The 22,734-nt window shown below is 38.1% G+C and overlaps 1 protein-coding gene across 1 annotated transcript in view; it reads left to right on the forward strand.

The window, feature by feature from the left end:
• Positions 1-22,734, forward strand: part of GYS2 (glycogen synthase 2) — a 47,090-nt gene that overhangs the window by 14,175 nt on the left and 10,181 nt on the right. Inside the window, exons 5-9 of the mRNA XM_009926201.2 lie at positions 10,300-10,444; positions 15,073-15,190; positions 15,593-15,713; positions 18,808-18,914; positions 22,176-22,235. Coding sequence (XP_009924503.2) covers positions 10,300-10,444; positions 15,073-15,190; positions 15,593-15,713; positions 18,808-18,914; positions 22,176-22,235 — 551 coding nt within the window. The remainder of the gene's footprint in view (positions 1-10,299; positions 10,445-15,072; positions 15,191-15,592; positions 15,714-18,807; positions 18,915-22,175; positions 22,236-22,734) is intronic.

A 22,734-nucleotide genomic window follows, 5' to 3' on the forward strand; every position in this document is an offset into this window, starting at 1 on the left:
TCGAGTCAGTGCCTTAGTCCAATCCACTGATATACAGAGTGTTACTGTAGCAGTATGGGATTGCCAACAGAGATTCTTAACCTTCTTTTCAATGGTTTGGGACATTGTTCAAAAGCAAGGGGAGTTACTGGCTCAGACATCACTGCAAGTCAAGTGTCCTTGAGAATCTTCCCCTTTGTGTTCACGAAAGCCATCCATTGCTTGAGTTGATTGCTATGGTTTGGGAATTACTGTTAGCAGCATCAGTAACCAGTGAATGTAAAACCTATTCAGCTGTAGTCATCATCTGACTCTTCAGGTGCAGCCCCACAGCACTCTTTCTTAATGAAAGGCAGTATAAATAACAGCTGGTAGCCCTCCTCTTGCTGAAATTACCCTGGAATTCCATTAATTTTTTTTCTCTTCTTCTTTCCCCAGCCTACTTCTTAATTCTTGCAAGTCATAATAAGTCCTTCTGCTTTCCAAGTTTTCAGGTTAGGCTTAATTTGTAAGTGGCAAATATAGGAAGTATTTTCTGAGTTCAAAAGACCACATCTGTTTCTTGGAATTTTTATAAACTGTCTAGTGGTTTTGGTTTTCACTGTTCTCTTTCCACTCAAAGCATTAACACAAACCAATATTTCAAGGACCCAGATGTCTTTAGCACTGCCTTCACCAGAAATATCTTATATGATCTGGGATTTCTAATAAGGTTACAGACAAACTGAGTTCAAGAGATTTTTGCATTCTAGCACTTATTGAGGGTAGGGGTAGTTAAAAGGCTGAAACAACTGCCTTACTGTCCATGCATTTCCTTGGCTAAAATCATTGAAGAAAAGTACTTAGCTGGCAGTTTTCAACTGGATGTTTGAAACTTGACACACTGTGGAACAATGTCTTCCAAAGACAAGGCCCAAGCAGCAGCGTGCTACTGGCCTTTTTCAGAAGCACAGAATAGACTGCCATTCTCTTGTACTTCAAGGAAACAGTCATTCACCTTTCTCCTCTTACTCCTCCTTTTTTTTTTGTTTTCTTTCTCACCAAAGGCAGCTACTGAATCTCCTGAACACATTAAGAGTAAAAGACTGTCTCCGCTCATTTACTCCTATGCATAAAGGTTACAGCATGGTAGTGTGTAGGGGGAATTCTCTCTGCCCAGTATGAGGTGACTAACATAGGTGGTTACTCCTTCTAGGCTCCCTATATCATCAGTGGAGTTACACTGGCCTCCTCACAATCAGTGTAAGGCAAACATCCTCAGATTACCATCTGAAAGATCTGCCTCCATCACCTAGGAAAACTAGTCTCCTAAATTAGCTACATTTGTTAGGTGCATTAATGAGGCAGCATGAATAACCCAGTCAAGCTGTCAGACCCAAGTTTCAGGAGTCTAGACATTCCTACTCCCTCATATTCTCCTTATGTGTATATATGAAAAATCTAGCTTTAAAGTCACATTAAATTATTTTTCTCTGGATAGAGCTAGATTGAAAGAACTAAAACCATGCAGTTTCAGGTTTAACACTTGAGAAAGTGGGGACTTTTCAGCAGTAACTTTATTCATTCACCCTTTCATTCTTACAGATGATTTGTTAGTAAAGAACCTATAGTAAAAAAAAAGGGGGGGGCATTTAAAATGAGAAATTAGAGTTTAAAAAAAAAAAAAGAGAATGCCGAATGTTTTACAAACTGGTGCTAAAAATACTATGTCAGAGCCTTTCCTTCCTTTTGTAAAGGAAATTCTAAAAGAAATTTGGTTTGTTTTGTATTCTGGGTAATTTGGTGAGCTACAAGTGGTCTGGCAAAATAGTTTGCTTTTCTCAAAAGCAACTTTTTTTTCCCTTCTTGATAATTTTGGGGGCCTCACCCTTGTTTGTGTACTCAAAAGAAGAAGTAATGATCTTACATCTGAGCAGACTTACAGATTTTAATATATTTATATTCTAGTCACAGTATTAATATCATTTTTACTGTTCACACATGACATGGCCAACTTCATGTGATAAGGTACTGTCCATCCTTCTGCAAAGCTTCACAAATCCCATTGGAAACTATCAGCTACATCACAAATACAGAAATTTCTATTCAGATTTTATTCCAAGAATATATGGAATGAAACATATGTATCAGTTTAAAGTATTATTATAAACTGCTGTAAATAATATTTAAGGGAGGAAACTTGTGGATTTCTAGACCATAATGCTTTATGCCCTCTGTGGAGAGATTGACATTTAAAGGTACTAATAGAGGAAATGATGCCAAGCTGTTATACTACTGTTTGACATGCCTATAGGGTGCTAAAGCTCATCCTGACAAAGTTAACTTTTAGTAAGAGATCAGATATCTTAATGAGGGCTCCTTTGGCTGTAAAAGGGTCAACGTGGCACAAAAGTCAGTTGAGAAACGTGAGAGGTTGATCTAGAATACAGTAATTAAATGATACAGATAGCGAGGTATTCAGAAGCTATTCTTGTTGCTGTCTTCTAGTAGTAAACTATTAAAGTCAAACAAGCAATTTGTCCAGTGAATAAGATTCTCCAGGGCTTCCTAATGGTTAATCTTTGGATGAGACAATATATTTTTAGGGTGTGTCATCCCCTCCTACCCAAAGTATAATAGCTGGTTTTCCTGTTTCAGTGCTATTGCATAATTTTATTCCTTTAAAGCATAATAATAATTGACTTTAAGTTCTCACTTTTGATCAGCATTTCATGGTTAGAACACAATTTCCACCAGCTTTAAGCACAGCAACTGAGATAGGTGGGAAAGGTGCAACTGTAGTATGTGCTGTGCCAGATATCACAGAAAAATGGTTGCAGCGCAAAAGGAAAGGGTATGGCCTAATTGTGCCTAGACACAATCAGGCGTGTACAGAACCTACAGAGAAAAGAGGAAACCTCATGTTCCCTTTTCTAGTCCCCAGCACAGTCCACAAAAAGCTGGCTTAGAACCCATGCTAGAGGGCTCTACTCAGCCCTCTGAGGCCAAGCACTTTTCTGCAGTGTTGAAGGATTTAACAATGGGATCCACAGGCAAAACCACAACATGATTGCTTGATGATAAAAGATATTTACCTGGCATCTTCACAGTCCTCTCTCTCCTTTCACAGTGCGCTGGGTGTGTGGGACCACTGTGCTGTTCCTCACCATAATATTTCCTGTTAGCCCTGACACTGTAACACACTCTCAGCTTGTTCTCCACTGTCCATCAGCCCTGCACGCTCTGCACACACACATGCATGCATGCGCACATGGCCACACAATGCGGCACTCTTCCATTCAGTGTTAAACCACTCCTGTAGATAAGCAGGACCAGAAGACACAGATGAGTTGAAAGATCTCTTTTAAAAATGTAAAGGATTACTGAGATTTTCTTTATTTCTCTGTATTCCACAGTGAGAAAATGCCACTTTAATTCACCTTCCTAGCAAAGTTCAATAGGTGCCACTTGGCATAAGTATAGAAGGTACAAATGTATTCTCTGAAGTAAGCCAGTGAGGTCAGTAGTTTTAGACCAGAGAATACTTTGGCCAGAGTCCCAACCTATTTGGAGTGAACATCAATACCAATGATCAGGCAAAGGTCTGTACAGTGCAGGGTGGCTGACATTTTCTCTAGCACTTCTATGAACAAAAAACCCAAGTGATCAGCCCCTGTCAGGTGATAAAACTGGAAGGGAAGGTTCCATGTGGTCTTCTGATAGCCCTCATGAACACTGAACCTGCGAAAATTTGACCTTCAGCCTTACTAGTCTTTTGGGGAAAGGGAAGAATGATTTCATGAAGGACTGCCACACTGTGATGCATGATTCTTTATGGACTCCATAAATCATGTAGAGGCCTCAACTGTAGGCTAACAAAACTCTTTGTTTTGTGAGCTGAGGGCACATGTCAGCCTGTAAGCTGTAAGAGGATATTTTCTGGGGGACTGCAAACCTAGTCAATGTAGTAGATCAGAGGTGTAGATTGCTGGAAGAAGGGAGGGTGCACTACGGATGTAAGACTGTGATGTTGTCTGACTCCTGACCTCTTCCTGAGCCATCTGCTCTTTGCCTCAGTCAGACAGCATACTGGTTCTTATACAACATTACTATATGAGATTATACAATTCTTATATTCTTACAGTCTTAACTCAGTTCATCTGGACTGGGAGAAATTTAGCTGCCTCTGCTCCAGTGGAAACCTGGGTGTTAAACTCTTAACAGTTTGCACAGGAGCATAGCAAACATCAGAACTAACTGTTGTGTCTTCAGCAGCATGTAACAAACAGATGGGCTGTGTTTGAGCTAAGGAACCCGGAGGCACTAACCATATAACAGCTATTCAGTGTATGGTTTATTTTCTAGATTTACATTTAAATCACTCTGATACTGGAGAAAGGAAAGGAAAGAAAACAAAAAGAACAAAACAGAAGGTCACTTGCACAGTAACTGGTAGTGTGTGATTTTTTTATTTACTTTTAAGCATCTGAAGAACCCTGGGTAAATGGCTGGGCCAGGGACTGCTAACCCTACCTACAGGTTACTTACTTGAACCCTTCCAAAGTCAACCCTTTCTAATTTCAGTAACAAGCAGGGTATGCTATGAGCTTAATTCCCAACAGAAATATTATCATAGATTTAACTATGCTTAAGAAATTTTGTAGATCTAAGTAGTCTAACCAGCAACGCGTTTTTTTCACATTGTCCCCATGTCCAGTGTAGCTTTTACACCAGTGAGAGTAAGGTTATGTTTGTTGCTAAGATAAACTGAACCAAAATAGCTAATCCAGAAGGTAGGAAGTTTTGTGAAAAAAGTTCTGAGCCTGTGGAGCTTTTTTCTCTCCAGGAGGAACTGACTTCTCAGCTGAAGATCAAGAATGTTAATCTTTTATTGCTTTCCCCATTGTTTAAGGGGACTGGCTTGTTTAGGGGGGTTTTGTTTGTTTGGTTGGGGTTTTTTTGGTCTCATTTCACCCCTCTAGGGTTTGAAATAGACCAACACCTTTCATAAATTGACTGAGAGACACTGATGATCCAGGCTAGTTCATAGGTGAATAGCCAGTTGTATTGGGAATAGTCTTTTTGGCAAATGATCTAACCTGGAATTTAATCTGAGAGGTGACTATCTGAAATGGTTTTGTGGACCACTGGCCCAGCATAATGGAGAAGTTTGTAAGGTTCAGCCTCTGATGCTTCTTTCTAAAAAATCACCTTGAGTTATAATAGAAAAAGTGCTCTAAGGAGAAGAAAAAAGATTAGCCTCATTCTTCATTGCCTTTTTCCTTATAGAATGTTGCCCTGCCAATGTGTAACACTTTTATTTAGACCAAGCAACATTCTACATTTGGCTCATCCAAGTGCAGCTGAATCTAGTTTGCAAAGTGGTGGAGAATTTTATCCCAAGAAGTCTAAAAGGAAAAGTACTAAAAATCCCAATGAAAATGAATAATCAAGAACTTTTATGCTGACAATATAGGATCACAAGCTCTCATTTCATTTAGTACACTACTGTGAACGGCTGCCACTGAGCTCACTGTTACGCAAAGCTGATCCTCTTTGTTAGCAGAGCAGCTAATGGAAATCTGACATAAGCCAGGAAGTGTAAATTTCATTCTTTTTTGGCATGGCAGAGCTATACCAGACTGAAAGTTTTATCTGCACAAGGTAACAATCAATGAATGTTAAATTTGACGTAAACTGGATTTGAAAAAGAGTAATTCTTACATAATTCAGACAATGGGAGCAGTGAGATTATGCTAGAAGTGAGGATCGTTCCATTCTACCTTTAGGTAGATCAGGAATTTGCATTTCAGGCCTATCTCTGCTCCTGATTCCACTGCAGAATCACCTTGTGAACTTGAATGCACCACTGACTTTAAAGACCAGAAGAGATAATTTCATTCTCTGCCTAAAATCCTCAGCTAAAAATTCATGCATCAAAACTATATCTTTTATTTGAGATACAAACTGCTTACAAAAACATTACCCATTCTTGAGGTAAGGTTCAAGTGGTGAGGGGAATCTATATCATTTATGCAAAGGTGACACAAAGTTACTCATTATCAAAACTACGTATTTTAATTCCAGTTTGAATTTGTCTTGGTTTAACTTCTGTTGGCTTTTATCATACTTTTTTTTTTCTTCTTTATGAAAGCATGGTCTAGTATCAGTATCTAGACATTGTATGCAGACTGTGACAAATAATTTATCTGTTTTTCAGGAAAGTATTTACATAGGTAGCATAGTCTTTCCTCCTTTTCCACTCTCAAATATTCTTCTTGTGCTTTTGTAAATCCTTTGCAATTTGTATTTTTCATTTTGAAGTAGGAATGTCTGATTTGGATTTATTACTTCAGTGACTGTTCACTGTTTCCAAGAGAAACATAATACTAGTATCCCATAACTGCTTGATATTCTCTTCTTTATGCATTCAAAGATCGTCTTAGCTTCTTCAACAGAATGTCAAACTGGGAGGTTCAGTAATTACCTACTGTGCCCCCTAACATGCTAAATTTTAAGACATGAATGAAATGTTACGCTCATCACATGGATCCATAGAAAGGACAGAAATGAGCTGAAATTTTTCCTCAGAATTGCATTGCAGCAAATGCAAGTTTTACTCCAAAGCATTATGCCTGCGGAACACCTTCCCGTTTTGCTTTGAAATTAGAGTAGCCTTATAAGGGAGGCATTTTCTCCTCTAATTCTTGCCATCATGTAAATTCTAATAATCTGCTTGGTTTCTAACAGTCAGAGTCAGAGGGGTTCCTCACTGGGAGTAGCAGTGGAATATTTACAGGGAAGTGACTACTGAAGTTGTTAGTCTTTAAAAGTCACTGAGGGAAGAAGCAGTTGGACTCAATGATCTTAAGGGTCTAAATGATTCTATAAACAGTTAATCCGACTTAGATCTGTTTTTCTCTTGATGCAGCTTTCATTTGTGGCTTTGCTAGTGTTCCCATTTGCTGATAACGGCAAACAAACAAAAGTAAGCATGACGCACTTTACAGGTATTTTGCTCTGCTCTTGCTGAACGTGAGCACTATGGAACATAGTCCAGAGGCGCCTGAGCTAGGATGGACAAGTGTTCAGACAGCAGAGCCAATTGCTGAGCAGAAACATTGGTTTGGGGGTGAAGAGCAAACTAGCTGCACTGGTGTTCTGCTTCTTTTTGGCATATTGGCTCAGCACAGTGCCATGCCCCATGATGCCTCTAGTTCTGGAGCTAATACTGTCACAGCAAGCTCAGCTTGTCTTTGCACAGTACTGTGTGGACTAAATTTGTCTCCTGCACTGTCTCATCAATTAAGTTCCATTTAACCTGCCCTTCAACTTGTCTAAGGCTTATTTTCTGAAGTCACTTATCTAGCCTGCTCAGAAGTGCGCAATGAGGTTTCCTACTCCACACTATTAATGAGGTCAAAGGTCAAGATCTTGCTTTACCAGTTGGTAGAGGAAACTGCTGGAGAGCGAGAGCAAATGAAATGTGAGAACTCTGTGACCTTGGTTTATACTTGCTAATAGACATGGAATTGTGTACCTTTGAAAAAGCATGCCAAAAGTCATGCAAGCATGTGCAAAATAAAATATTTCCCATTTCCAGAAGATGAAAAAATGAATAGCAATAAAGAAATAAACATCAGTATGTGTATGTGTTAAATGTGTAAAATGCTTTTGTGCAATCAAAGAAAAAAGCTGGCAAGAAATAAGCCATAGTGCTTTGAACAATCCTTTTGTGAACCTTTTTCCCAGTAGTGTTGGAGGGAGTGTTTATCTACAGTTAGTGAACATGTCCCAGATTAATTTTTTAATTACATTTTGTAAAGAACCCATTCTTGGTGAGAAAGGAAAAAGAGAACAAAAACCTTTTAAAGTTTGGCCAGCTATTTGTTTGCTAGCGATTTTTAAATTATTTTTAATACAAAGTCAGATGTATTTGAAAAAACTTCTATAGTTTTGACTGTGCAGTGGTACCCCATCCCATTTGTGTATTTGCCCAGCATGCTAAAGAACTGTCCCATTTTGTATCTTTGGTACACAGAATTGTTGAGCAATCATAATGATTTTTGGCTTTGTTACTGTTCAATATGCAGCTTCCTACCTTGTTTATAACATGTAATTAAGATTTCTGCTCTGAAGAACATATCTGTGATTTTCTTAAGAGCTGTTTTGCAGCATTTATCAGTGGTATGTGTATGCTCCAGAAACATGAATTAATTAGTTTACCACACTCATATGAGGGGAGGTAGCTACATCATGCACATTTTTTTAGGGAAGCTTTTACTGGAGTTAGCAGTACCAAGTACTTTATAACCTCAGAGCATAGGTCCAGTGGATTTCAGATGTAGATGTGAATGCTCAACACTTCAACAGATCAGACTCAAAGATATCAAGGTAGTCTCCCAGAAAAGGAGGAATACACAGTTAAAAACTGCATGTGAGTCGGTTTAGGGTAAGCGAAGCATCGTGTTAGAGATCCGTGGCACTCAAAGGAGTCAAATTAATTCACTTTTATTTTTCTCTTCCTCTACCCTCCTGCTCTGTGCTTTTTCTACCATTCAACCTCTGTGACAAATGAGATGTATGTTCTAGAGAAAAGATCTTCTTTTGTGACACAGTTGTATTTCATGCACCAAAATTCTCATGGCGAATGCGGTAAATACAATATATGATGATACCACTGAAAAATGGTATCATAATGTATAGCATATTATGTGATAAAGCATATTTCCTAGCTTTCCTAAAAATATCTTTGGAAAGCTTAGAAACTCTTGACATACAGAATCATCAATACTAAAAGAAAGCATCTAGTTTCTCTAGGACTTTTTAGCCAAGATTTTTCAAGACTCCTTTTTTGATCACATTAGGGTGGCATTTTCAACTAATATCGTGGAAGCCACTTTCCCACCAGCAGCATAGCACCACTGCAAAATTAGACTGCTCAGTGGATAAAAGCACTTAAGTTTCTTAGCAAAACAGTTGTAAGATATCTATATCTACATATATATATATATATACCTGAGTAAAAATGAAAAATTATTTGCTTAAATCTTGTTCCCCGAAATGGTTCACATTTGCTGAAATTTCTTAAAATATGTTCTATACCAACCTTAAGCATGTACTCAGCATGAGAAGTTGTGGTCTAAATAGCTTTACTTCTGGCTAAGTTCTAAAGTACTAGAAGCAACTAGCCGTGGCAAAGGTCAGAGTGTCCTAACTATAGAAAGTGCTGTCTGCCCAGCCTATAATAATGGTTAAATCTATTACGGTCAATGAAGTTACAGAGTCAAATGCAATCAAAATCAGACTGTGCACCTAGCATTAGGCATTGATAATGACAGAGCTCATTGAGAGTCATTGTCACTCTCCATGTAACTCACACAGTGTATTTGGTGCCCATGCTGTTGACCTTAGGAGGTCAACGCTTCTGTTCCCAGAAGTGAAACATCATGTAAGACTAAGAGGATTGTAATTTAATTGTAATCATTGGCACACCATTAGCATTATTCTTTTTTAGATTACATTGTAGCAATTTTGCAGTAGACATCATTAGCGAACATTCGAACCCTTAAGCATGGGCTCAATAGGTATTGTGCATTTTCTTCCCATGAGGATAACATAAGCTCAGTAAAAAAAGGGGTAGCTGCAAGGTTTAAAGGTGATTTAGAAATACTTTGGGTTTTGGGATTGTCTTATCTGGCAGTTTAACTTACATCTGCCTCTAGAAATTAGTGGAGTTCAAATGAAGTAAAGGGAGCAGCAAATAACAGTGGTGGAGTTGGAGAAAGAACATCTCTGAGTATGAGAAAATATCTCATTTACTATTTTCTTTGTTCCCTTGGGATTTGTGACCGAGTCCTTACATCCAATCTCTCCACCACAACTCCATTTCTCTCTTGCCTACTCATGATTCCCACCATTCTACGTAGTCCCCACGTTCTCTCCTCATCCCCATTCCTTTTTTCTTCTCTCCCCTATACCTTCAGTGACCAGCAACTTCCCTGCTCTCCCAAGTTTTGCAACAAGCCCAGGCAAGATGCAGCATGGCATATTGCCAGCCAGCAGGCCAAATAGCACAGATCCTTACCTTCAATGGGATTATTAATCTAGGTCTCCTTCCAATGGAGAGCTGCCATTTTTTCACAAATATGCAGGAACTGAGACCTCTCTTGCTCCTTCAAACTCTTTGAAGTTGATAAAATGGTTCAAAAACCAGAAAGACAAGCCAATCGCATGATTCTTATTCCATGGGGAAATCAAGCTTAAGAGAGACCTTTGTGGTAATAAGTCTGATGAGCATATCACACAGGTGTCTTTTTTGTTTCTTTTATTATTTAACAGTTTGACATTGACAAGGAAGCGGGAGAGAGACAGATTTACCATCGGTACTGTATGGAACGGGCATCTGTACATTGTGCCCATGTGTTTACCACAGTCTCACAGATAACAGCTATAGAAGCAGAACATATGCTTAAAAGAAATCCTGGTAAGACCTGAATTGTTTTCTTATTATATTTCTTCCAAGTACCTACATTTCCTCAGACTGAATGAAAATAATAGAGACAGGTATACAAACATGAAGAGCAAGGACACATGCATAGATATGTCTGGCTACACTACAAAGAATAACCAATTTTCAAAAGAAGAGTGCAAATAATATCACTTGAAAAACATTCTAGTAGCATATGTAATCCAGAAGAAATCAAGTTCAGCACCTTTTAATAAATGCTTTCAGTACCATTTCAGGAGAGCATTAGTTTAACTCTATGGATGTTAGGCTTTCTTTGCAAGGACATCTCAGCTTCAGGAGTTTTGTCTATAGCAGGGTTTCCAGTGATGGTAATGTATTCAGGTCAACTGACAAAAGCAGAAGCTGGAACCTTTGTAATACATTTCACCAGCTTTTACAATGTGAGATTTGTTGCTTTTCTAGAGGTGAGTGATATATTCTTTTAGAAATGTAGCAAAAAGTTTCATACGCAAAACAGAATGTTGGATGAGTTTTGCTTTCCAGTGCTAATGCTGGTTTTCTTTACTTAATATTGAAAGAGGTGAGAAGGCAAAAAACAAACTGTAAATCAATAGTTTGTTTCCCTGTATCTCTCACAACTAGGAGTAGCAGTGTGGTTGTGGTCATCAAGATCTTAGGACCTAACCATGATAAGTTTCATAGATAGATATGATATTTTCTATTAGACCAACCAGTACAGTTTGAAAAAGTAGTCAAGATATGTGCCCAAGAGTTTGTCTGATTTTCCCCTTTGTATTCATCTCATAAAATATGGAACTTACCAACAAACCTTGTGTTCCATGCATGGAGTTTGAATAAGGTCATGAACCCAGTTTGATGTGTCATTAAAGTTCTCTTTAAATCAGCACAGTGCTTTGTAAGGACAAGCCACAGTACTCCATCTGCAGGTAAGCGTCATGGGGGAAAAACTGCACAACAATTTTGAGACTATTTAGGTGTGTTCACAGTTTGGTTGGTTGTTTTAAGTATAGCAATGCTCAAATGACTTTGAGTTTTTTTGGTTTGCTTATTCTTTGTAGATTTTTTTTTTTAAGGTGAATCCCAGTGCTAATTATAGTTTGGGACTGTTATTCCTCTTAACTTCAATGCTTCAAGCCACATTGTGGTTCATGCATCAGGATAAAAGAGTTGTCCATTGGATCCTTTGCCTCATTCCTGACTAACTGTCAATAGGATGATGAACTTAGAAGTCTTCTTCCTTTTTATTTAAAACATGAAAGCCACGTCTTAAAAGTAATTTAAGTGTTCCGTCATCTAATCTGGGATATCTCTGAAAGGTCTTGTTTTTTACCAAGTGCAGAGCACTTGACCTCTGAGAATCAGACTTTTGAAGCTGCTTTATATTGGCATGAGGCTTCTCCGCACTCTTGAAAATCATAGTTTATGTTTTAAGATTTTAGGAGACTGAAATGAGTCTGAGTGGGAGAGAAAATCTGCAGACTGCTCACAGATAGAATGTCAGTTGAAGCTGAAGAGAATTCTATGCACAGAGATTCATAGGCCTGGGCTTTTTTTTGTTATTCTTGCAGCTTTGAAGAAACCAAGTAAATCTCTTAAGTTCTTTGGTTTTTAGAACCCAAAGTCTAAACCTGGCAGAATGACTGCTTGCATTACACTGATTTCACTTGCTGCTGTTGTTATTTGATCAATAATTTATCAAACTATATTTGTTAAAAGCTTGAGTATCTGATGTTGAACCTGTTTGCTTTGTCGTATCATGCAAGATTCTGTCAGTGATCATGTTATATTCCTGTGATTTGGAAACTGATATTATGGGATTTCTAATATTTTCATTAAGGTATATAAAACCTGTTTCTCACTAGCAGTAGAGAAGACTTTGAATCAAAATTCCAAGAGACTTACATATCAGTTAAGATCTAGATCTAGACTTCCTATCTGTATATATTTGATCAAAATCATAGAAGCAAACTCTGAAGAAGTATGAGTCAACCCTGAATCTTAGTGGGCATGGTGGTGTTGGGCTGACAGTTGGACTTGATGATCTTAAAGGTCTTTTCCAACCTAAACGATTTTATGATTCTTAGTGACTTACCAACAGAAAACAGCACACTGTGCTATTATTACTTAAATCAATGCCAGTTTATATCCTATAAATACAGAAGTCAAATAATTCTAATTTGACCTACTTGGGACAATTTTAAAACAAAAATGTCATTAATTCATTAAATATCAAAAACCCCAAACCACTTAAAATAGGAACCAAGTTCTCTTTCATCACTTCTTCCCTAGGGCAAGGGCACATTGCCTCACACATATTCAAAATATTATTGTATGTTGAGCACAAATAGTGAACTGAGTGCTTTGGGCTACCATGTCTGTTCTGTATCTCAAAGGCTTCAATAAGAGATGGATTGAGCCCTAATCCTGATGAAAAGGTAAATGAAGCTGGAGCTGAATCAAAGAACATGGGAGTAGGTTATATACAGGCTGATGATGATGGGTGAGTGTCCAAAAGTCCCTGATAAATAAATGCAAAAGAGCGGATGGAAACTGGTCAGAAATACCCAGTCAAGGATTCTTACTTTATTGGGAAGAGCTTGAAATGGTTACAGTCTCAAAGCTATGTCCTGCATGAGCCAGTTCTTCCATGTTGAACAAGAAGCAGGTCAGAGGAAGGAGAAGATACATTGTTGGTGAAGACAAAGAGAAATGGAGGGTGTTTCTGCTCTGTTGGGTCCTCCACTCATATGCAGCCACACAGGTCTTTGTTCAGAGCAGCTCCTAGTGCTGGGCAGCAGAAGATAAGAACTCAAGTTTTCTTGTCAGGCCCACCAAGACTCTCCTTTCTTGACACTGAGAACCAAATCCTAAGGAACTAACAAGTAAAGATTTCCTAGTAAAGGCTGGTCTTTAGTTTTAAATGTGGTATTTCATCACAGAACCATCAAAATTTTTGGTATTTCATGGTTACCAGTAAAGGTTATATTTTTATCTACTGCTGTTTAACCTGGAGAGTCTCAAAGCACTTTACAAGATAAAGATTAATCAGAGATCGCTTACCTGGCAGGGAAATCCATACACTGTAAATTTCAAGGAAGTCATTAAAAATGGCCATGGCATTTGCATGGAAAATGTCAGGCAAGTATATTGGACAGCATATGGAGAACTGATTGTACTTATTTTAAAGTCATCTTGATATGTAATCAACCAAAGGAACCATAGATGTTTTAAAGACATCTCCATAAGCCTCTCCAGAAATAACAGACAGTTTTGTATTAGGTCAGATGCTTAATGCTAGACTGCTTTTGGGGGAAGGGATGGGGAACCCTGAATGTCAGGCATCCTTGACTGAAAGACCACAATAGAAGTAACATTCAAGTCCTGTATCACTAGCAAGCAAGAGACTGTACCCCCATCAGTAAACCTGATGTATGGGGGGAGTTAACCATGTGCACTGAGAACAAAGGAGATGCTATTTTGTTTATATGAACCATGTGTGGAGGGAATGATATCTTACTGAAGGTCCTTTGGATGATGCATAGAACTTTTAAAATTGCTACAGTTAATGGTTGTGGTTACTAGACACCTGATGACACTTGCCAGGAGAACAAGCATTAAATTGGCACCAGTGCATCCTCTAATAATTAGCATTTCTTGCTTCTTTGAAGATTCTTTGTATTTGAAGAATCTCTGGTATCATAAATTAGTATAGGTCTATTTAAGTCAGTTGTGTTACTATGAAATACATCTGCTGAGGAACTGGCCTTCCCTTTCATTTCTATACATGGATTTCCTAAGCCAACTCAAAGAAAAGAAAATGGCATTCTTTCCATTTACTTCAACTAGATTTAGGGCAAGCCTTTAAACAGCTGCTGTGCTCTACCAGAAAGGTGAAGAGTGACTGAATTTCAGTGTTGGTTGGAACAAGCTATGTCTATCCTCTGTGTATATTCTATAACTCTACCTTAGAAGATACTGGAAGTGAAAAAAAAATTAATTGTAAGATGCTTTGGAATCCTTGAGGAGAGCAGCCATAAAAGTGTAAAGCTATTCTGTGGCTATTTTTAGGAGAAATCCAACAGATTACTGATAGGTGGTCTTTTTAAAAAAGGTTTTTTTATATTCTCCCTTTTTTGGTAAATCTTCAGAAGTCTTGACAGAACAGACCTCCTCTGTGCCATGCAGGAAACAAGTGCATAATACAGCACAGTTTCTGCTTTCATGAGCTTTCAATCTATAGTAATAAAGCAGGCAACAGTGATACAAGAATAGAGCATATTGCACAAAAAACATATGGCTAAATGGAGACATTATTTAAGTCTTGACAGTACAAAAGGGCATGGGGAGACCTCAGTGTTCAGCAGGGTCTATGCTAATGTTGAGTACAGGTCAAAATGGTACAAAGCCACTTCAATGCTATAGACAGCGGAGTGCCACATGCAATAGCTTTGTGGAGTAAGCTTGTGGAGACAATTGTGTTAGACAGTGCTGTTCTCTATGCATGAGTAATAAGAGTACCTAACCTGTTCACATACTGACAACTGAAAGACACATTGGTTCTTTCCTTAAAGATTTCTCTGACTCTGAAGATGTCTACCTCTGCCTTTTCTCTGCTTTTCCAGATGTTGTCACCCCAAATGGCTTGAACATTAAGAAATTTTCAGCAATGCATGAGTTTCAGAATTTGCATTCCATGTACAAGGCTAGGATCCAAGAGTTCATTCGAGGTCATTTCTATGGGTATGCTTTTACTTTTCAAAAATTAGCAATGGTTGTCCAACACTATTTAAAGCAAGAACCAAAACAGGAAGACTAACACGTACTTCATAGAGAAGTCGAAATGTTATCAACTTATACAAATATCTGTCTGGGATTTCTCAGTCAGAAGATAAATGAATTTTAGACACTGGTTCTAACTCTGCTTAATAGATTGTGGGATCAGGCAGAAGGTATTGATTTTTTCATCATTTACCCAAGATGCAGTTTATCCGATTAAGATAGTCAATTTGAAGAACAGCAGAAAAGCCTCACTTTCATTATTTTCCTGGGATAATAAATTGCTCCAGAATAGAAAGCTGTTGTGTGTTTTGTTTGAGTATATCTTGAGAAATAGTTTGTGCTTGTCTGTTTGCTTGGTTTCAGCCATCTTGACTTCAGTCTTGAGAAGACCTTATTTTTCTTCATTGCTGGGAGATATGAGTTTTCCAACAAAGGAGCTGATATGTTTCTAGAAGCCTTATCAAGATTAAACTTTTTGCTTAGGGTAAGAAATCTTCTGCAAATCCAGATAACATAGAGCCTATGCTCAAACTTACCATACTATGGAAGTCACCTGCAACAATTTCCATGCCATACTTTGGTTTATAGGAAAATAGTTATGGGATACTCAGTTTTCATAAAGCTCTCTCCCTGAGTCATCAGAGTATATAACAATCTCGGACTGCTTAAAAATAATTGATTACATAGTTCAAGAAGTTAATCCATGGTTACCTCCCTTGTTTTCAGAGAAAAATACTGAAAATATGATTCAAGAATTTACCCTGACGGTTTACATATTAGAAGGAAAAAAAAAATCCTTTAATGATGCAATTTAAAAAAATATTTTTAAGCAAATTGCTTAATTCATTAGGACCTGACAATATTCTTTTAAATCTTTGAGTACTATTATCACATTGGATGGGAATCTTGCATTAAAATTCACAGTGTGGCAGTGGCCTGATGAATAAGCATGGGGAAGCTTCTCACTCCTCCATGCTTCAGTTTCCTCAGGTACAAAATAATTGCAATGTTTCTAAATGCCTTTATGGAATACTTTAATGAAGATAAGGCCTAGGCCTTGTCATGATCAAAGAGCAGAGAACGTACCACCTACAAATGAGATCACTGAAAATGTCTCTAGATGTGTCCCAAAGACTGATACATTAGAGTGAAAAATAAAAAAAAATGCTAATCAGTTTTTAGTCATCTAGCAAGGATCAACTGGCTGTTGTCCCAGACTCTCTCTTTTGTACTCTGTCATTTAAATGATACAGAAAATCTGGATAAAAATCTTGATACTATATTGTCAGCAGGGCTGAAAAAAATATTAATTTTCAAAGCCCTAAGTATACTTGTTCTACCACCACCTTGTCCTGGTTTCAGCTGGGATAGAGTTAATTTTCTTTCTAGTAGCTGGTATAGGGTTATGTTTTGGGTTCAGCATGAGAAGAATGTTGATAACTCACAGATGTTTTCAGTTGTTGCTAAGTAGTGTTTAGACTAAGTCAAGGATTTTTCAGCTTCTCATGCCCAGCCAGCAAGAAGGCTGGAGGGGCACAAGAAGTTGGGAGGGGACACAGCCAGGGCAGCTGAGCCAAACTGGCCAACGGGGTATTCCATACCATGGGACATCATGCCCAGTATATAAACTGGGGGGAGTTGGCCTGGGGGCATCGCTGCTCAGGAACTAACTGGGCATTGGTCAGCAAGTGGTGAGCAATTGCATTGTGCATCACTTGTTTTGTATATTCCAATCCTATTATTATTATTGTCATTTTACTATTGTTATTATTATCATTATTAGTTTCTTCCTTTCTGTTCTACTAAACTGTTCTTATCTCAACCCACAAGTTTTACTTCTTTTTTTTTTTTCTCCAATTCTCTCCCCCATCCCACTGGGTGAGGGGGAGTGAGCGAGCAGCTGCGTGGTGCTTAGCTATCGGCTGGGGTTAAACCACAACACACCTTTAATAAATACACCATTAGAGCCTGTGGACTTTCTGGAAATACTTAATCCATTCACTCACACAACAGATCACCTCGCATAACTTAAGTGTTTCTTCCACAACTTTGCCAAACAACTGACTTTTGCTGTTTGGCAATGCCGTGCAACATCAGCTACCCGTTAATGGTATTTACATAGCTATTAACTATGACTGCTGATAATGTGAAAGGTCTTATGCGGTAAGAGGGAAAGAATTGCTTAAGCATTGATTGCAGCAATCTCTTATGGTATCTAATGATTTATATGACATCAATGGCCAATGGAAGGTCAAAGGAAACTGAGGCTAGTTTTCCAAAACTCTAGAACAGTATATTGGGACTTGCTTCTCCCATAAGCTGAGCCTGACTTTGTTGCATTACTGTTCCAATATGCATGCCAGCACCTGATTAGCTGTTCAAAGAATACTTGCTCTGTAATTATTTCAAGAGGTAATTCCATTGGGAACAGCAGAATACATGTACTACTTTTGAATCTGGGAATGATGCTTCTTCTTAAACAAGTCCCAGCCTTAACCTAAAAAATACATATCATTGGATGGAATTGTTTTATTTTATAGAGTCCTTTTCCTTTGCTACTTGAAAACCCTACTAACATTTTGGAAATGTAATATGAATGTTGGGACAGATTATTAATACACACAGAGATCATAGCATGATGGACTCGAACCTGCCTTGAAGAGAGGGAAGGGAAGAACCTTAAAATGATAGATGACTCCCATAGGTTATTTTATACTAGACATTTCCCTGTACCTCAATCTGAGAGAACACATGCTAGTAGCATGCATGTGTGTCTAAAGTTTAGAATGGAGGCAATTCAAAATAATTTAATTTTTATAGCTCTGAACAGAGTTCACCCTTAGCTTTTCTTTAAATAGTTGCTGACAGGAGTACAACCTCATTCTGCTCCATGCAAGGAATCCCTCAGGGACCTGGTATTCTGACCTTCTTAGTGCACAGGAGAAACCAGCAAGTGAAACCATCTACAAGTGAAGGGTCAGATTTTACAGAAAATGATTTTTGCCTTTACAGTATCTGGATGTGAGACATGAGCGAGAAGTCACTTGCAGTTTTTTGTGTGTCTGGCAGGTTCTTTGCCAGGGGTTCAAGTAGATAGTGGTTGCTACCATGCCTCTTTCTGCCCATACAGCTGGGGCACTATTGCTATAGAAAGTAGTTCTGCTTCCTGCTCTAGGGAATCCCTCACCCCATACCTGGGCATACCTTAGCTAGTAAACTAATTGCTGACTCCTTTGAGCCAACATAGTTTGTGTTAGGTGAGAAAATATGTGTAGGATTTTTATTTTTTGTAGTTTATGTTCACATTCTAAGCCATGGCCTCTAAACCATGAGAAGTCAGGAAGATTTCTATTGCCCAAATTGGAACTGGGTGACATCTGTTTACCTGTATCTATCCTCAGGTATAGCTCTGACTTGACAAAAACTTCATAGCTAAAGGGAGAGGTATAAGATCAGAGCCTTCCTGGACAAACAAAGAAAGTGCACTGGCTTTTCCTATGACTAATTCTTAGTGTTAAAGTTGGTTGTGATACCTTGTAGTGAGATTTTTTTTTCCTCTCCATCTTGTGTTCATGTAGGTTCATAAGACTGATGTTACAGTTGTTGTGTTCTTCATCATGCCAGCAAAGACAAACAATTTCAATGTGGAAACCTTGAAAGGACAAGCAGTCCGGAAGCAGCTCTGGTAATTGCCATTCTCACTGAGGTCTTTGTACAGTGAATTGAGGAGACATGCAAAAGTTTCTGATGAAGAATAATGCTCTTTTTGCTTTGCTAAAATTGAGGATTGTTGGTAACTAGAATGTAGTTGTGGGAATGAAAGAGATAGGAATGAAAAATAAGGGCAAATATTTCTCTTTTTTTGTCCTAGGTTATTTTTTGTAAACTTGCCTTGCCATTCTTTGTAACAAGTTAGCAAATAGTACTTGTTTTGCAGTGGCAAAGTCAAAGGTTCTAGAAAATCCAGTGTTCTGGATGTCTTCTGACTGTTTCTGGTACTCCCTTTGGACATGCCATTTAGCTCCTACAAAATAAGGACTGCCTGCTAATTTATCAGAGTGAGCTTCTCTGCCAGTGGAAAAAAGAAATTAATTGCACATCCTCTTTTATTTAGAGATATGGAAATTGTACTGTCTAATCCAGCAGAATAACGGTTGATAACAATTGTATATAATTTTCTATATAGCCTACAATAAGCAATGGCCATACCCAAGCAGTGAAACTTACACCTATAAAGGGAAAATTGTCACAGCCCTTCTCAGTTTAACAGTTTTCATTTTACAACTTCCCAAACAAAAAAGCAAAGCACAGACAGACTTAACCTTCACCTCACTTTAACTGCTATGTGATTCTACATAGGAAAAGATACATGTTGTGAGGTACTTCTGAGCAGAGAGACATGGCAAAACTGAAGGTTCAAATTCATAAAGAAAATCAGTAGTGGGTTATCAAGGATGAATTTTGTTTAAAAAAGTGAAAAATGCCATTTCACTCAACATATTTACAGATTCATTATCTAAGCAGGGAAATGGAAATGTGCACCTTATCAGGTGGCTAGAGCAGTTAAACTCTGCTGCAGAAGTAAGGAAGCTGGTCTTAAAGCTAAGGGACTAAAACCCACAAGACCTAGCTTCTGCTTTTATGCCTGTGTCTCCCTGTGTTTAACCTCTGTCTGATGCCAGTTCTATATTTAAAAGATGACAGAAATCTATAGAACTTAGAGATCTGTAGACGAAAGGCACTTTGTAAGAGAAGGATACTATTTTTCTTGTTATCCCATTAACTGCCTCCAGCAGATGATCTCTGGCTCAGTTTCTGGATAGCAGTAATCAAGTTGAAGTCTTTGATTAATGGATACTAAACTTGCACAAAAACAGTGACAGAAATAGTTTAACAAGGATCATTGAAATCATTTAGCTTTTGCCATATCTGGAAAAGAAGACAGGTATGAGAAATCTATCTACTCTCTAGATTATCTCTGGAGTCATTACACAACATTTTCTTGGGACTTACAGGAAACATTCTACCTGCTTACCATGCTGGAAACAGGTACCACAAATGTAGAGGTTGGAATTAATTGTCCAACTCTGGCTTCTTAAAAGTAATGCATCTGAGCTGCCTTCACTGCCAGTGGAGAGTGATGGTTCACTCCAAATAATGTTTCATCCTATACCACTTCAGGAAGTGTCTAAGATGAATGAAGGGAATCATCCTCTGAAACGGACTGTCACCCTCTGCAGATGTGTGGAGAATCTGTACAACTAGCTTAAACCGTAGATGGCTAAAGTGGAGTAATGTAGCCAGAGTTTTTAATGAGAACTCTGTACGCAAGAACTGTAGGAAAATAATGTGAGTGCAGTGAGGAGCAGCCATAACTGCAACAAGTGCTTTTGGCCTCTGCTTTGTCTTTGATATAAAGTATGTAATGTTTGAATATAATACAACAGGTACATGTTAAATAAATAATATATGGATATTAGGAAAGTTTAAATTAAATTAAATATGCAAAGGTTTTTCCATGTTGTATCTCTACTACATGGTTATTTCTCTGGTACCCAGTAATGCAGCCACAATAGTAACAGTAAAGGTAAACCTAAAGATGTGAAATCATGCAAAAAATGCTGCTTCCAGCTATTCTTCCCACTGTGCTCTGTGAAAAGCAAAAGACCCTCTGCATCATCATATGCGGCATTATCATGGTGATAATCTGGAGCTCCTGGATAAAACCACCTGATATCAGTATTACAAAATAGTTTTAGATGATTTCAAGGATGCCACAGAAATTAAATACAAGAAGAGGTGGGCACTTATAAAGGAATAGACGATGGCTGATCTGGGATATAAAAATCCCTTGTTTCCTCTGCTTCTGAAAAAGCAGTCTATCCTATCTGGGTTAAGTTTTGGATATTTTGCATGGCATGAGTCTATGAAAATACAGTCATGAGGGGACAGGCTTGCTGGGATTTGGATCAATTTCATTTGACATTTAGCTGCTTTACAACTCATCCAAAATTAACTCATCCACTATTGTGTCTATGTGAGTTGGGAGAAAGCAACTAAATACAGGTATGTGGATTCTCAGCTTGGTAAAGTTTAGGATTTCACTTAACAAGTTTTGTTGTAGCCCAAAGTATAATTCTTAGAAATCAGAAAGGCAGGAAGAGTTCCATGAAGTGGGCGTTTCACTCAAATGGAGAGTGCATTTGCTATTTTAACAACAGCACTTCCAGCTGTACTTTCAAGTTACTTCAACTAGGGGCAGGATAATATAAATGACTCTGCATTTAGAACAGTTGTTCACTGGAGTTCTTTCTTAGCTAAAATATAACATTTGTCTGGCATGGGCTTTATTTAATTAGCTTAAAACATGGCCTGAGCTTTCCAGGATGTTTTTGGTTTGCAAACTAATTTATGACAAACTACCTTTTAGTCTACTGCTTGTTTTCAAAAGTCTTTGAGTCAGGAAATAGGGCAGAAAGTGAAGGGAGATGCTTACTTTAAAATCCCCATTTGTTTAACTCTTATATCTTATGTCTTTCTACTAGGTCAAGAGAAATTGGAGACCTCTCAGTCTTGATTAGTGCCCAATGTTAATGATCATGTTTCTCTACGTAGAGTCATATATATGCTCTCTTTTTCATAGCTGAGATGAAAGTGTGGTCTACTGATGAGAGCAAAATATTAGAACTAATCACTAGTGAGGTCTGTTCCTGGCTTTCACAGTGCTTTCATCTTTGGATGCAGATCAAATCCTCAGTTGTGCTGAAATCCATCAGTACGGCTGCTGGCTGGATAAAAGAATTTTGAGAACCAGACCTTTATCTGCTTCTACCTTCTTGGTTCCATCAGTATATATGAAAGCACAATTTAATTTCCAACAGCAGGAATCTCTTATTCTTTGTCCTGGATTCTTCTGTTTTATACATGTATTTATTTATTTTTCTAGGGACACTGCACAATCTGTGAAGGAAAAGTTTGGAAAGAAACTCTACAATGCCCTGCTAAAGTGAGTGTATAGGTTACTTTGCTCTGCCTTGCAGAACCACATATTCAGCTCGCTTACCTGAGGTGTTTCTGTGCTTCTACTCTTTGTGTAAGAAATTTTGACATCCATAGGAAGGGCACAGGAGAAGCGTATGGGACACTCTGTTCCATATACATGTTACTTGTCAATAGGCAAATCACAGAGAAAAAATTTAAAGGTACTAGCATCCCATTGTGGAAAGAATCTTAAGAGACATGGGGGATGTCTAAATAACACAAAGGCTTACTCACTGTCAAAAATGAGCTACTTCAGCTTAAAAAAGCACCAGTGACAAAGTAGTATGTATTAGTGGCTTAGTCATGTCCTTTCAAAAGACAGTTGGAAGTGAATGACCCAAAGAACAGATGAGATGACTGGAACTTCAGCAAAAACAGGGTGTGTCTGAGAAACAGAAAAAAAATTCTTTAGCTTTGTTGAAAGCTAATTGAAAGGTCAGCAAGTGTATAGGAGAATAAAATGT

The sequence above is a fragment of the Haliaeetus albicilla genome, chromosome 19, assembly GCF_947461875.1.
Source record: "Haliaeetus albicilla chromosome 19, bHalAlb1.1, whole genome shotgun sequence".
NCBI lineage: Eukaryota > Metazoa > Chordata > Aves > Accipitriformes > Accipitridae > Haliaeetus > Haliaeetus albicilla.